The sequence below is a fragment of the Pyxicephalus adspersus genome, chromosome 4, assembly GCF_032062135.1.
Source record: "Pyxicephalus adspersus chromosome 4, UCB_Pads_2.0, whole genome shotgun sequence".
Taxonomy (NCBI): domain Eukaryota; kingdom Metazoa; phylum Chordata; class Amphibia; order Anura; family Pyxicephalidae; genus Pyxicephalus; species Pyxicephalus adspersus.
The window spans coordinates 86,439,094-86,452,991 of NC_092861.1; the positions used below are offsets into that span (position 1 = coordinate 86,439,094).

The 13,898-nt window shown below is 35.1% G+C and overlaps 1 protein-coding gene across 2 annotated transcripts in view; it reads right to left on the bottom strand.

Moving 5' to 3' along the window:
- Positions 1–582: 582 nt before the first annotated feature.
- THEMIS (thymocyte selection associated) overlaps positions 583–13,898 on the bottom strand; it is a 42,828-nt gene continuing 29,512 nt past the window's right edge. The window contains exons 5-7 of one of the 2 annotated variants that reach the window (XM_072408881.1): positions 7,180–7,303; positions 5,264–5,398; positions 583–1,628 (exon numbers count right to left, since the gene is read on the bottom strand). In XM_072408881.1, coding sequence (XP_072264982.1) covers positions 1,603–1,628; positions 5,264–5,398; positions 7,180–7,303 — 285 coding nt within the window. In that variant the 3' untranslated portion in view covers positions 583–1,602. Of the gene's footprint in view, positions 1,629–4,719; positions 4,777–5,263; positions 5,399–7,179; positions 7,304–13,898 lie in introns of those variants that run through there. The other variant, XM_072408882.1, reaches the window with a different exon arrangement.

The following is a 13,898-nucleotide window of genomic DNA, read 5'->3' on the forward strand; positions in this document are numbered from 1 at the left end:
GCATTCTCCGAGAGACAGTCTTTTGGTAATTTTGAACCAATTACAGCTATGTGAGCTGAAGTAATATAAACATAAATTAAATAAAGAACCCTTCTATAATAAAAAGAAGATCGATTTTACTACTCTCTGCCCAGCTGGAAATTGTGAAAACTGCATGTAAAGTAGTGCCAGACTCGCCAGTTATCTAGAAGCCTATCTATGAAAGGTCAGAATTCACACATTTCCATCCATATATCAATTTCCATATTTTTGCCAACTTATAAAGCTGTTCTGAGCAATTTTCTTCAAATTTTCTTTATTTCAACAAAAGGGAAAATGTCACCTAAAATGTCATTAGTAAATTATGCAACCCAAAAACTTCAGTAATCTATTCTTTTCAATGGAGGGAAGTTGACGAATGACATCTTCTTAAAGGAAAATTTGTTTTTTAATTTTTGTAAAGAATACACATTTAAAATTTTTTTTTTTTATTAGAACATGATAATTGAATTCATTCTTTACCAGTTTTGTTAACTCAAGCTGAATTGGTTAGGTAAATAAAGCTTACTCTGATTTATAGGCAATCAGCAAAAAATCAAAATGTTTAAGTAAATGGCTTACAGTGAAGACAGAGGCATTTATTGATATAAAACAGTGACAAACATAAAATAATAAAAGAAAAAAAAATACAGTGAGTCTCAGAATTGTCATGGCTAGCACAAAATTGATCAGACGAGGAGTGATAAAACTATTCTTTTGAATAAAATAGATAAGGATTAAAGCTTGCAATTATTTATCTGTGCCCCATTAAGGAAATTTCTAAATCTAGTCCTAGAATATTTGCCTTTAGATAATGCAAAATACAGCAAATATAATTCTGTTCTCACTTCAAATATCTTGAAGTAGACAAGTCTCATTCTGTTTGAAACATTTTCTAGATCCAGGATTATATGCCCTTGAAATCTTTTCTTTATTGATCAAGGACTACAAATTACCTACATAGCTATTGCTGTTAATGCAAGGTTCAGGGGAATGGAGCAGCACATGGTGGTAATATTGGTAACATTGTTAATTTTGATAATTAGGAAATGTTGAGGTTAAATATTTTTAAATTCTCTTTTTTATACTGTGGTATTGTTTGTATTATTCTTTTATTCTGTGTTGCTTACTTATACTATTTATCTCTTTTACTTAGTAAATACAGATTTAGAGCCTGTAAAAAAAGGGTAGGACTCTTGACTGTGGACAGATGCAAAGATATTAAAGATAATAAAGATGTAAGCTTTTCATACTTTTCTTATATGTCTATAATTAAGGCACTGTGATTGGGGGAAGGGGTATAAATAAGAATTTGAAAGCTTGCATCTTTGGTAAAAATAAATTAGCCATAAAAAGCTAAATTTTAAACTACAAATTCTCAATTGTTAATGACTAATATGATACAATAGACTTGTACTAATAATATACAATAAACACTCAAAAACTCATATCATGCTCCAGTAGCCCAAAAACTATTGCAGCTACAAACCAAATTAACTAATACGACCTAAAACATAAAGTGGTATCACCATGTTAAACAGGTGCACTTGCAAAATGTTCAGCAAACCATCTTCAAGCTGCCTCTCACTGTTCCTCTGTATTTTTTTTTTCTGAAAGAAAAAGAATGAACATGAGACATACAGTATTTCTTGTACACTGATTGGTGTTGACAAGCAGACAAGATTGGAACATAGCAATTACGATCTAATCACTTTTAATTCATATAGACATCTATTTAGAAGAAATGCAATGACCTACTTGAGCAATATCGTTTTTCATGACATACTCCCATAATGAGAGATTGTGATCTAACATAAAATAAAAATGATAACATGGTAGTAAAGCTCTAAGTATTATACTTACATTATTGTTAAATGAGCATGTGTGTAAAACCACATACACTCACTTTTTATCTGTCAAAACACGTTGTATGTCTTTAAAACACGCATTTCAGGTCAGTACTAGCTATGCATCTTCAATTACTATGAATGATTATAAATGCATGAAGAAATAATGCTACTCTGTCAGTGAAACAGTAAGTTAATGAGTACGTTTTCAACAGATATCATTATCATTAGATGATAATGGCTATTCAATGGCTCCACCAATAGACATTTCCAAGTCTGAAATGGATCTGGTACAGGATTGAAAACATTTTCTATCAAATGGGTTGTTGGATCACCCAGCTTCACTGATCAAAGTGTATTCTCTCTAGCCTTGGAGAGCTTTATTAAATTAGGCCCAATGATAGGGATTCTTGACTTGCATATATTGCAATACATATTTAGGAGCCCTGTTCTTTTTTGGACACCAACAGACATTGGCTGGCTGATATTACTTGGAGACAATAATGATTAAACAGGTTAGAGAACATCAAGATATCCTGCTACTTGCTCTAGCCAAGTGTTTTCCATATGGGTGTCTGAGGGCAGTTGGATCATGTCTGGATGTCAGATTGTTGATTGATTTCTATGATCAATGGGCAATTCATATGAAGATGCACATTGAGATTTCCCAAGGATGGATAGTTTATGATGCCAGAAGCATGGGGAGCCAGAGCAATTGTCAAGAAGAGGCATTAGGCAACAATGGATTTCTGTTCCAAAAGTGCTGCACCCTTTTTTTCAGATAGGCATGATAAAACTGTTTTTAGTTTACTTTTATTTCTTTAAAGTGATCTCACAGCCAATAGTGAGCTAAGAACACTGCGTATTAAGGGTCTGCAACCCTACTCCCACATTTAGTACCATCATGTGTACAGGTAATCACTAACTCTGTGCTTGAGTTGGACCACACTTTCCTTCTTGATGTGCCAGCCAGCTTTTTCTCTTGATTAGTTCTTATAAAAATCAATTTATCTAAAAAAATGACTTGCAGCTCACATTTTCCCACTGAAAATTACAGACAAACAAAACACCTGTTCACAGATTTTTTTTTACCTGCAAAAGAGTTTAACCCCTGAGTAACAGAATAAAGAGACCATTAAAGGTAAAAGTATTTCTGTCAAATATATTCGGGCGGGGGGGGGGGAAGATTTAACTAAAGTAAAAATCAAGGAAGGTTGTATAAGCCATTGTCAAAGAAACAAAACAAAAAAACTCCAAGATAATTTACATATTAAGCACTCGTTTCTTAGTTCCTTTCAGTTTTGGAACAGTTCGTTGTTTTTAAAATTGACCAGTTTTATACTAACACTAGCTATATAATATGTTATCCTACAATTATCCTACAATTACTTCCACAATAAAGGTTTCAACTCCTCATTTTTGGTCAAGTGACTGGTGCTGGCTCTAGGAGAATCAGTCTGACTCCTCTAAACCAGTTTATGGGAGCAGTGCAGTGAAAAATATTATTATCTTAATTATCTGATGGTATCCAAAGATGCGAGAATCACCAATATATCTAGCTTCAAATCATATTTACTGAATTTATTTCAAATTTTTGCACAATATGTATATGTGTGTATGTATATTTGTGTATATATATATATATATATATATATATTTATTTTTATATATATATATATATATATATATATATATATATATTGTAGTTATTTTTATTTCCATGTATTACCAGGAGATGGAGCTTTAGATTTCATTCATATGATTTTCAAGCTATTTATTCTGCTTTGTTGAAGGATACCTTGGGCTAAAATTTACGCAGAAGTGAATGTAAGATCTTGACCTCCTATTTAAATGTAATCAGAGAATATCTGAAAGACCATATCTTTACAAAACCCAGTGGTCTGTAAATGGTAATTACTTAAAAAGTTTATTACAAAAAAATAGTTTAAAATGTTACACTTAAAAAATTAAACCGACCCAAAACAATTATAGTTTCATTTAGGTATGGTAAATCAAGCAGAAGGTATTGGATAATCATGGCAACAAATTAATCTACATCCGGTAATGTACTAGGCTGTTGAAAGATAATTAAATACTAAGACATATGCACAAAAACATTCATCTTTTTTATTGCTGGGAATAGTTTGATGGAGATCACTAGGGGAATACAGTGAATAAAGAAAGATATATAAAGAACTAAGGTTAAACTTGCATTTTACAAATTTTATGGCTATTACTAACAATATAAAGCAGTTTATCCCAGGAAAGTGATATTAAGTTAATTCCCCAGTAAATATCAGCCTTTGGACAACCCCATTATATTATGATAAAAGCAGATAAATCAGTCAACACACCTGTAATTTCCCTAGGGATATTTGTTTCCCGTATTAGGAATCAAGCAGTGATCAATTTAATAATCTTATTTGTTTAGTTTCTATGTACAGCTCACAACTTGAGAAGTCATTAAATGCTGTATAAACATAGAGAATATGGTATGGAGATGTGAAGATTTTAATTCTGCTTTATACATTTGGTTTGCACCTATACAATATTTTATGCAGACTGATTCCATATAACCTGCTGCGCTAAGTAGCTAAGTATTTCTTAATAACATTATCCTTAGACTATCCTATTTGTGGGTGTGTGTGTGTGTGTGTGTGTGTGTTGGGGTGGCGGGGCGGGTTGAGAATATTATCTTCTTAAAACAGAATATAGGTCTTAGGTGGGATTTTATTCTGGTTCTGTTGTTGTCTATGCCACTGGTTTTCCAGTTTGCTGATCAATGGTCTGAACTAGAGAACTAGATCTCCCACATAGGATTATTATTACTGATCACCAACCAGCAAATCTTTTCAAAATGTTGGGATCCAACTGTCTGAAACAAATCATCTGAGGGTCACTGTACTTCAACCTGAAAAAATCCAGCATGAAATGAAATTTGAGTTTAAAAATAAGATAGTGGGATTGTAAAACATACTTTAAACACATACAGCTTTGGTGTTCCTTTTTATTGAACCTGTTTTTTGATCTTTGCTATGTTGTATTATTTGGCAGACTATGTTGGGTGATCCAAAATGCTGTATTAGGTCTACAGCATGGATAACTTTGCTCATTTGTTTGTTTGTACTTTTTTATTGGTGTGCACCCACCATTACCATATAAGTCAAATAAACTTTTGGAAGGGCTTTAGCCAGCAGGCTGTAGGCTGAGTTTAAAAATGAGAGAGACGACAGGTATCTTTTTCTCCTCTTTTTGATAATTAAGGGAAGCATTTGAAATGCTGTCAAGTTTGCATTTCTGTTTATGTCGCTGCTGGGTAGATTTAACTTTGAAAAGAGAAAATATTACTGTGCGTTTTATAATATAAATTGTTTGACATAAAGTAGTAAAATTATTACCTTGTAATTTGTCTGTATCAGATGGAAGTTTCAGGATGGTGTTTTGAAACTGGCTTCCAATGTCTTCAACAACCTTATCTAAATCTTGATCTTTTATTTCTTCTGCATCCATCGTGATCACTTGTTCAGTTAAATCTTGAAAAATGTGATAGGAACAATTATATACTAAGGCCACCTTCAGACTTAAAAAATCGTGCTGTTGCCCGCTCCTAGCCACCCCTCTTCAGCTACAATGCTGTCAGCCAGAAAGTTAGACAACCGCTTTGTCATGTGGTTGAGTTTGGTTGGGATTGAGGTGAAATTGTTCCCCCAGAGGTAGAAAAGCAACTCCTCAGCCAGAACCTTCTTACGCTGTAAGTAGTATGCCACAATCCACTACAACCACATGCAAAGAGGTGTACAAAATTGTTCCCAACTATTCCTATGCAGTTGGGAGCATGGTTGAAACTTCAATAGAATGCTGCAGTCAAGCACATCTCTGAAATGGTCCTTAAGTGTTAAAAACATGAAAAATAGAATCATCCAAAAACCTAAACAAAAGAAATAAATAAATAAAACACATAACAAAATCTTGAAACTTTTGTATTGATACAGAAAGTTTTCACAGTAACTCAAACCCATGTTGCCAAGGCAAGCAGCATGGCAGAGAATGGGCCTTAAGAGAGAAGACTGTTCCTATATGGCCTTTCAGTAACAAGAAAAAAGTTTGTCCTAGGTGAATCTGGGGACACACAAACATAATGGTATACTTTTATCTTAATACAAATCCAAAGGCAAATTTAAAAAAATGTCTTTTTCATAACTTAACCTGGAATTTCTAAAAAATTAAAAGTAAACCATAACTCAATGCAGCAGATAGGACCCCACAGTGATTCACACATTACAGTCCGATACAAAAAAATATTTTATATCAGTCTAGATATGCTTTTTTTGTACCGGAAATGTTGTTAAAAAAACTTTTCTAAAGCTACCAGGGCACTAATTCATGATAGAGGTGAGAAGCATCTAGCAAGCACTACTTTATAGATAATTCTGGCAATTTTTGCTCTGACCCTGAAGGGAACATTTTTTTAATTATTTTTTTAAATAAATGTATGCTGTACGTATGCAGCCCATTTCTATCCATTCTTGTCCTTTTACATTGCTATAGGCAGTGAAAATAAAATTCCAGATGCAGCCTTATATTACAGATTGTCCACGATGACACAATGGTCATCACACATTTGTGCACTAAACACATTTGTGCACTAAAGTATTGTTGGGGAGGGCATAAAATCTACTAGGCCATTGTAATCCAAGAGGTATGGGGGTTGTTGTGAGTGCCAAACAGAAAATAAATCTCATAAACTGCATATGAGGACCTAACCATTTTTACTGATAGCATAGGGATCCTAGAAAGAAATTGGCCTTAATGTCATCTCTGGGGCTTACCCTCATGTCGATCGATATATGGAACCGACAACCTCCATACTGAGTGTCATTTGTATCAGGTAGTGTCACCTCACACCACCTGATACACATGACACTCTTAAGCTACGTACACACGTCCAATGGCTCGGGGTCGATATCGGGCGAGAATCTGGCATGTGTACAGGGCCCGTCGTCTATTGTCCGAATGACCGTCCTGGCAAATGATTCTAATGCAAGGAAAGGGGGAGAGGGTGCAGCGGGGTGCTGCTCCGTCTTTCTCCCCTTCCCCTCTCCATAGAACAGAACAGCGCTGTATGTACGGCACTCGTTCATGCATCGTGCAGTCCTTAGTCGTTGGAAAGGATCGTGAAAGGTCCTTTCCAACGACAATATTTGCACGTGTGTATGTAGCTTTACAACTTACATTTTCAGTGAGTAGGTATTATTTACAGTTACAATGCTACTTTTCTTTTCAGCAAAAAAAAAAAATTCAGAAATAAGCTCACCTCTTTCTTTGCTGTTTTTCGTTGTACTCTTTGTTTCTGTGTTTTTCTGTATCCCTGGTAAACTGTCTACATGATGATTGTCTTCTAAGCTTGGTACCTCTTTAGAATCATTATCTTTCAGCATCTAAAAAGCAAATTGGAAAGTTATATTATTCCTGTATGGTTCATAACAATATTAACAGGAGTATTATATAAAATGATTTACATTTTCTTAGGAGAATTATACCCATAAAATATGCCCTTCTTCTCAATCAGCTGTTTGCAACAGCTCTGAGATGGATGGAATACACAAAATAGCTAATTACGGAGCCTCAATAAAAATCTATGACTATTCTGTATGATGGTCATGGCTAAACCTTTAAAACATTTTTATTTAAAAAAAAAAACAAATTTCACAAGACAGTTATTTGGACTCCCAAGAAAATGACTATTTACTATCACACAAATAAAATGCACCTTTAGTACTGTTTATACAAGCCTTATACAACCATTTTATGCCTCAGAAACCCTTTTTTATACTTTTCAAGGCTTCAGAGATCCCAGGGAACCCCTGCTAAAACCAATTTATTGGGAGGTCTCAGAGAACTCCTGCTAAAACCAAACATTTGAAAGTCATTGGAGGAATAGCCTCTTACATTGATAACCAGGATATTGGTATGTTGGCTAGAATACCACCCCTATAGACTGCTAAAGTAGATTATGCAGATGGCACTAACAAGTGCTGTTGGCCCCAAAACTATGCACACACCAATAAATATTAGATCAATTAACAGGGGAACCCCTAGCAAGCTTGTACCTAATGTACTTTTTTGTTTGTTCTGTTTTTTTTCTTCTTGGAATTGGCAACACAATCAAACTGAATTTATTGGAAACACCCTTACAAATGCAAAGCTCCCACTTACCCAAATGTTTTTATACACTATAAGGTTAACAAGTGGGAGTTACCTAAACAGTTCTATTAGTGACAATGGTTATGTATTCACGTGAACACTATAGGCTCATGGTGTACAGATTAAAAGCAAAGCAGAAATAATGGGACAAATTAACAGCACAAACTAGCATAGGATTTCATGCTTACATAATTCATTGGTGTGACAGTTACTAATTATGGAATTAGAAAACTGTAAACCTACAGTCTTTTAGAAGATCGTATTGCAGAAAGCAATATATACTGTATATTGTATAACCATACAACCTTTGTTTGCAGGCTTTTTGCAAAAAGGAAAACCACAAGTTGATTGCACGCTACCACAATGAAGACTTTAGACTATCCAACTAGACCTAGATTATTCAGCACTCACCACTTCCTGCAGAGTTTTTACTTTTCTTATTCTTTTCTTCTTACATCTTACAGTACACAATATCTTATATCCAAGATAATATCATATATCTTTGTTACAAATTTTAATAATGACTAGCTGGTTTGCCCTCACCGAATGAATTTTCCAATTACATTGGTTAAATTAAAGAGCTTGTAGAGAGGAAGGCCACATACCAAATGGCTTTCTGCTTAGTCCTCGTTGTCTTTTCAAATATAAACAAAAGCGTTTCCCATAAAAAGGACCAACACATTATAGCACCGTGTGGTACATATGTGTTGGGCTCTACTGTACTCCATGTTGGTGTGCCATTCACCATGAATAGAATGTTGAAGCATGCATTGGACCTGATTTTTATTAAAGCTCTCCAAGACTGAAGAGGATACACCTTCATCAGTGAAGCTGATGCAGGAGCAGGAGTGAAAACATTTGCTAACAAATAGCAAATGACTTTTAAGAAATCCATTCCTGGTTTGCTGGATCACCCAGCCTTGCCCTTGTGCCACAAAGCACAAGTGTTAATAAGCTCTCAGCCTCCTGGCTTATCATGAGACATTTTGGGTCTGCCAAGAGGTATAGGCTGTTACACCAAAGCCAGCAGGCAATTTTTTTTCAAACCCCTACAAACTCATCCCAGAACAGCATTAAATTACCCCCAAGTGGGGGAAAAGATACAGGCAATTCTTAACCTCCTGTGCACTGCTACACACAGCTATCTCCTTCATTGGCGTATCTTGTGCCACTAAAATATAGGCAGCCATCTAAGATGCTAAGTGTTTCTTGTTTATCTAGAAAATAAAATTATAGTCTACTACAATGTTCCTGTATGTATAATAAATAATAAATAAATAAATAAAATGAGTTACTTCCCTGTTCCTAAATTTATGTAATCACAGGTTAGGTGCATTTTTGTATTACTTTTGCTAAACATTTCACTGCAGAAACACCTCCAATGTAACATTTTCACAATTAAATGCTTGTTCTTTGTTACAGCAGTGAATTAATGGCAGGATATAGGTAGGAATTGCCTTTGTGAAACAAGCTGCATTTTCGATGTGCTTGTAGAATATCCCCTATGTCAGGGTGTTGTCAAAGTGGGGAACCTCAGCCTAGAACATTTACTGGAGCCCTTACAGCTAGAGCTACACCACTAGCTAAATGGAGGTCATGACCACAAAGGAAATATCATGTCATGCACACGGTTTGTTTCCTGCTTCAGCCTTAAAACTCTAAAGCATACAGTTAGTTGACAAATACTGCACCCAAAATAAAGCCAAAACATCAGAAACAAATTTGTAGTATTATTGTATTTTGTGTCTTGCCAGTTCTGCTAATAAAGAGATATGGAGGGACCAAAAAAAACCCCAAAAACTGCTAGTTATGAATCACAAATTCTAACTCACCAAAATGAGTATGCAGATTAGATGTTCTGACACTGATTATGCGAATACGTGTGCCAGCTAAAAGACTTGGGCATTCTAATCACAGAATTAAAATTCTGGCCAGATAACTTTCAATTTCTCATGGAGCTTTGTAATGACTGCTCCCATAAATCTCTCATGGCTGGTGTCCTTCAATGTGCACTTAAGTCATTTATTATGCATTGACACCTAATCGGGAAACCATTGTTTGACACAATGGCCGCTTATACACAAATGGTTGGCTTGGGATTTAAAGCAGCATTTCATTTAACATGGGTACATGATTTAGTAATTCTGTGCCTTGACATGATCTGTAATCATTCTTTTCAAATTTTGTTTAAGTTGAGACCTGTATAGATGGAAAAATCCCTATTATCACAAAGGACTATCCTATTCATGGGTTTCTAGGGGGAAGGGGGTTTGCAAACACAGATGGCTTACCTATGTGCATTAGTGTATGTTCTCACATGTTGGGTGGGTGAACACCCCAAGGAGGGTGTTTAAGTCCCTTACTTTGTAGCAGCCTATTATATGACTTCTTGTCAGCTTGTTTAGGGGTTTGTTAGCCTAAAGTTTTGTTCTTGTTCCTACCCAGATTCCAAAACTTAGCCTGTGTCTCTTGCCCCTGTTGCTGACCTCTACCTAAAATCTGCCTTCTGCCTGCCTCAGTCACTACCTGGACACCCAAAGGTCTCAGATTGGTTAAACATGTCAAACACACTCTAATCCCGGGGAGACAATCACTATGTGGGAAATAACTGGGACTGTGAAAACCAATGCACTCTTTTTAGCTACTGGTTCTGCACTTTGAGACCAGCAGGTAATGGGAGGCAGGCATTGATATAACATAAGTGTCAATATTTACAGCAGTTATATGCTCAGATCTAATGCAATTATTACTGACTACATAGCACCTTGTCAAATAAATCAGAGGCCAGAGTTTATATTGGTATTTGCCAGGAGTGCAACCTTTCTTTCTCAGCTTTCTGTAGCTTCCCTGTTTCTGCCAGCTGCTATTGGGGTGATCTTGAGGATGACATACTGTAACAGGGCCACTGACTCATCCTCCTTTGCATGTGGTTCTGGTGAAGACCAAGGCAGTGCTTGACATGGGAAAGCTTGTGTTCTGTTTCAGTGGTTAACTCCTAGCACCACATAATGTTCAGCAGTTTGTGTACAGTGATGATAATTTATAATATTTATGTCTACAAACTGCTTCCTATTCATTTTCTTGTTGTAACACGAGTCTCTGAAATTTTAATATAACCATTGTACTCCATGAACATTATCATTAATTATTCAGGAAGCGATCTGTGGTATTCAATGTTTTTACCTTACTGATGATGGTAAGATGTATAAGATTAGGGACGTATAAAAAAAAAAAAACATGTATTTTATATGATTAAAACTTTATACAATACATAAGTCAAATACTCTGGTTAAGTATAAAGCATAGATGCATAGATAAATGCAGAGCTTACTGTTGTTTGTTTAGTACTTAAGTATTAAGTAGGTATTTTAGAAAACACTGCATTGCCATTTAATGATTGTCATGGAAAACATTATCAGATATTCAGTCCAGTAAAGCCGCGTACACACGTGCAATAATAGTCGTTGGAAAGGGTCTTTCACGATCCTTTCAAACGACTATTATTGCACGATGCATGAACGAGTACATACAGCACCGTTCTGCTCTATGCAGAGGGTAAGGGGAGAGTGACGGAGCAGCACCCCGCTGCTTTAAATGGAAGTGATTGGTTCTCCACCAAGGAATTTTGCTGAATACCAGATTTACCTGTTTTAAATTAGACCCAACAAAGGTTGCAGTTGATTAAATTTTGTTCTGAAAATGCTAAATGCCATGTCATTTTGATACTTTTAAACAGTCATTGACCCTGGTCCAAGTACTGGATACAAAAGATGTTCAGCTTATGAATTCTCCTTTTTTTTAGGGACGAGTTTAGGTTTATTCAAATTATGGGTTTTATGTTGTTCGTTGTTCACAATTTCTGCAAACCTATGTGGGGATATGCAAGCAGATGCATTCAAGGATTTTCTCATCTTCGGCGAATGTTTTAATGTATTTTCTTCCAGGATAGAATGTTCTTAGTTTATTTTCTATTCTGAGTGAATATCAGCAGGGCGTTACATGTTCTTAGGCTATTTTCTGAGTGAATGCTAGGGTTTTTCAATTGCTTTATGTTTTTAAGCTATTTTTCTCTTTTCAGTGACTGTCTTCAGGGAATGTATTCCTCGGAGCAAATCATAAGCTATTTTCTTTTAGAACTGAATGTTACTGGGCTATTTTCTCTGAGGATTGAATGTTTTAATCGATTTCATTTTAAATCTAAACATGATATGTTCTTAGGGTATTTTCTCTTCTGAATGAATGTTTCTAAGCTATGTTCTCCTAGGAATAAATGTTACAAGGGTATTTAACCTTAAGAGTCTGGACACTGGGACTGGGACTGAGCAGAGTGCAGAAAACTAAATTAGGGGAAATGAAGGCTACAGTTTGCTAAACTGAATTTATACTCCCTGGAGAAGTACTATTTATTAAATGTAAGGTATCCTGTTGCCTAAAGACATTATGGTATTTTTACCCTATGTGGAACACTAAATAGGTTTTATAAGGGGTTTTAATCTTTTTTTTTTATCTATTTGTTTTGTAGAGCTGTTTTTTTTTACAACTATGCCAACTATGTACCAATGTTTACAGACAAAAAAAGATGAACTGATTTAATGTATATCCTGTATTTGCTCTTTACTACTTCTTTTAAGTCATATCTGTGCTTCAAAGTACATGTAAAATCAAAACCTGAAAAAAAAATAATTTAGGGGGTAAAATCTTTCACTGGTTTGTATTGCTGTCTGAGCCCCATTGGGAATATTTGCTTTCACTATTGTCCTTGTCGTGACCACTAATCTTCAAAAAAAAAAGCGATTGAAAATCCAAAACACTTCAGTTTGCAGAAGAGGTAAAGGTAAATCTGGGACAAGCAGTTTTTGTGACAAATTAAACGTTTTTATTAGAAGAAATCCCCTTGCTTTGAAGAGATATCATCTTGTGTCCTGTGTCTTTGGGAGAGGAAATGAAGGGAAATTCCCAACAGAATACTGTTAAAAAAACTATTAGAGATTTTAACCTTCCCTAAAAAACTGAAATCTAAAAAAAACACTAAAATACAAAACTAAAAAAGAAACAAAAAAGTTTTGACTAAACATACACCCGAATATAATTTTATTGAATTAAGAAGGGGTTTCTAGGAAGCCAATCCCTCTGATATTTAAATAAGGAAAACGGATCAAAATAGCCCCAGTGGGATTTTTAAAACATTAAAATTATCAAAAGGAAAAATTCTATAAAAGGTTGATGAAATGCAGTTTTCATTATTACAAAGTACAATAAAAGAGAAACACACAATATTGTATTATATATTTTTAACATACACACACACACATTAAAATGTCCCAGTGTCCATTGAAAAATAACAAATTCACAGATTCAAAACATAAGCATTCAATAACCCAAAGGTTAGAATGACAGTTGCATGTAGACTTAAAACGAACTACATGCAGAATATTCAATTGTAGTATAAACAGGCAACTACTATCAAAATGGGCACAGTATTTTAATTAATTGATGCTTCTTCAGCAAGGATTTGATGCATGTGAAGCTACAAATAACAAATATTAAATGCATCACAACTAAATATGAGCGAATTTCTCGAAAATTTGATTTGGCCAGTTCGCCAAATTTTCAGAAAAGACTTGCTTAAAAAACGGCTATTTCCGGGCTGCAGAGAGCCTTGATAGTGGTGTAGAACACTGTGCCTTGCAGTAACACGCATAGGGAGTCTGCTGTGGTAGTGAAATAACACTGTGAGTCAGTATGACATGCAGATGACAGGCATCGCTATTAGAATCACTGCACACTTCACTTATTAGGGCAGTCATGGGGCCAAAACCAAATAACTCA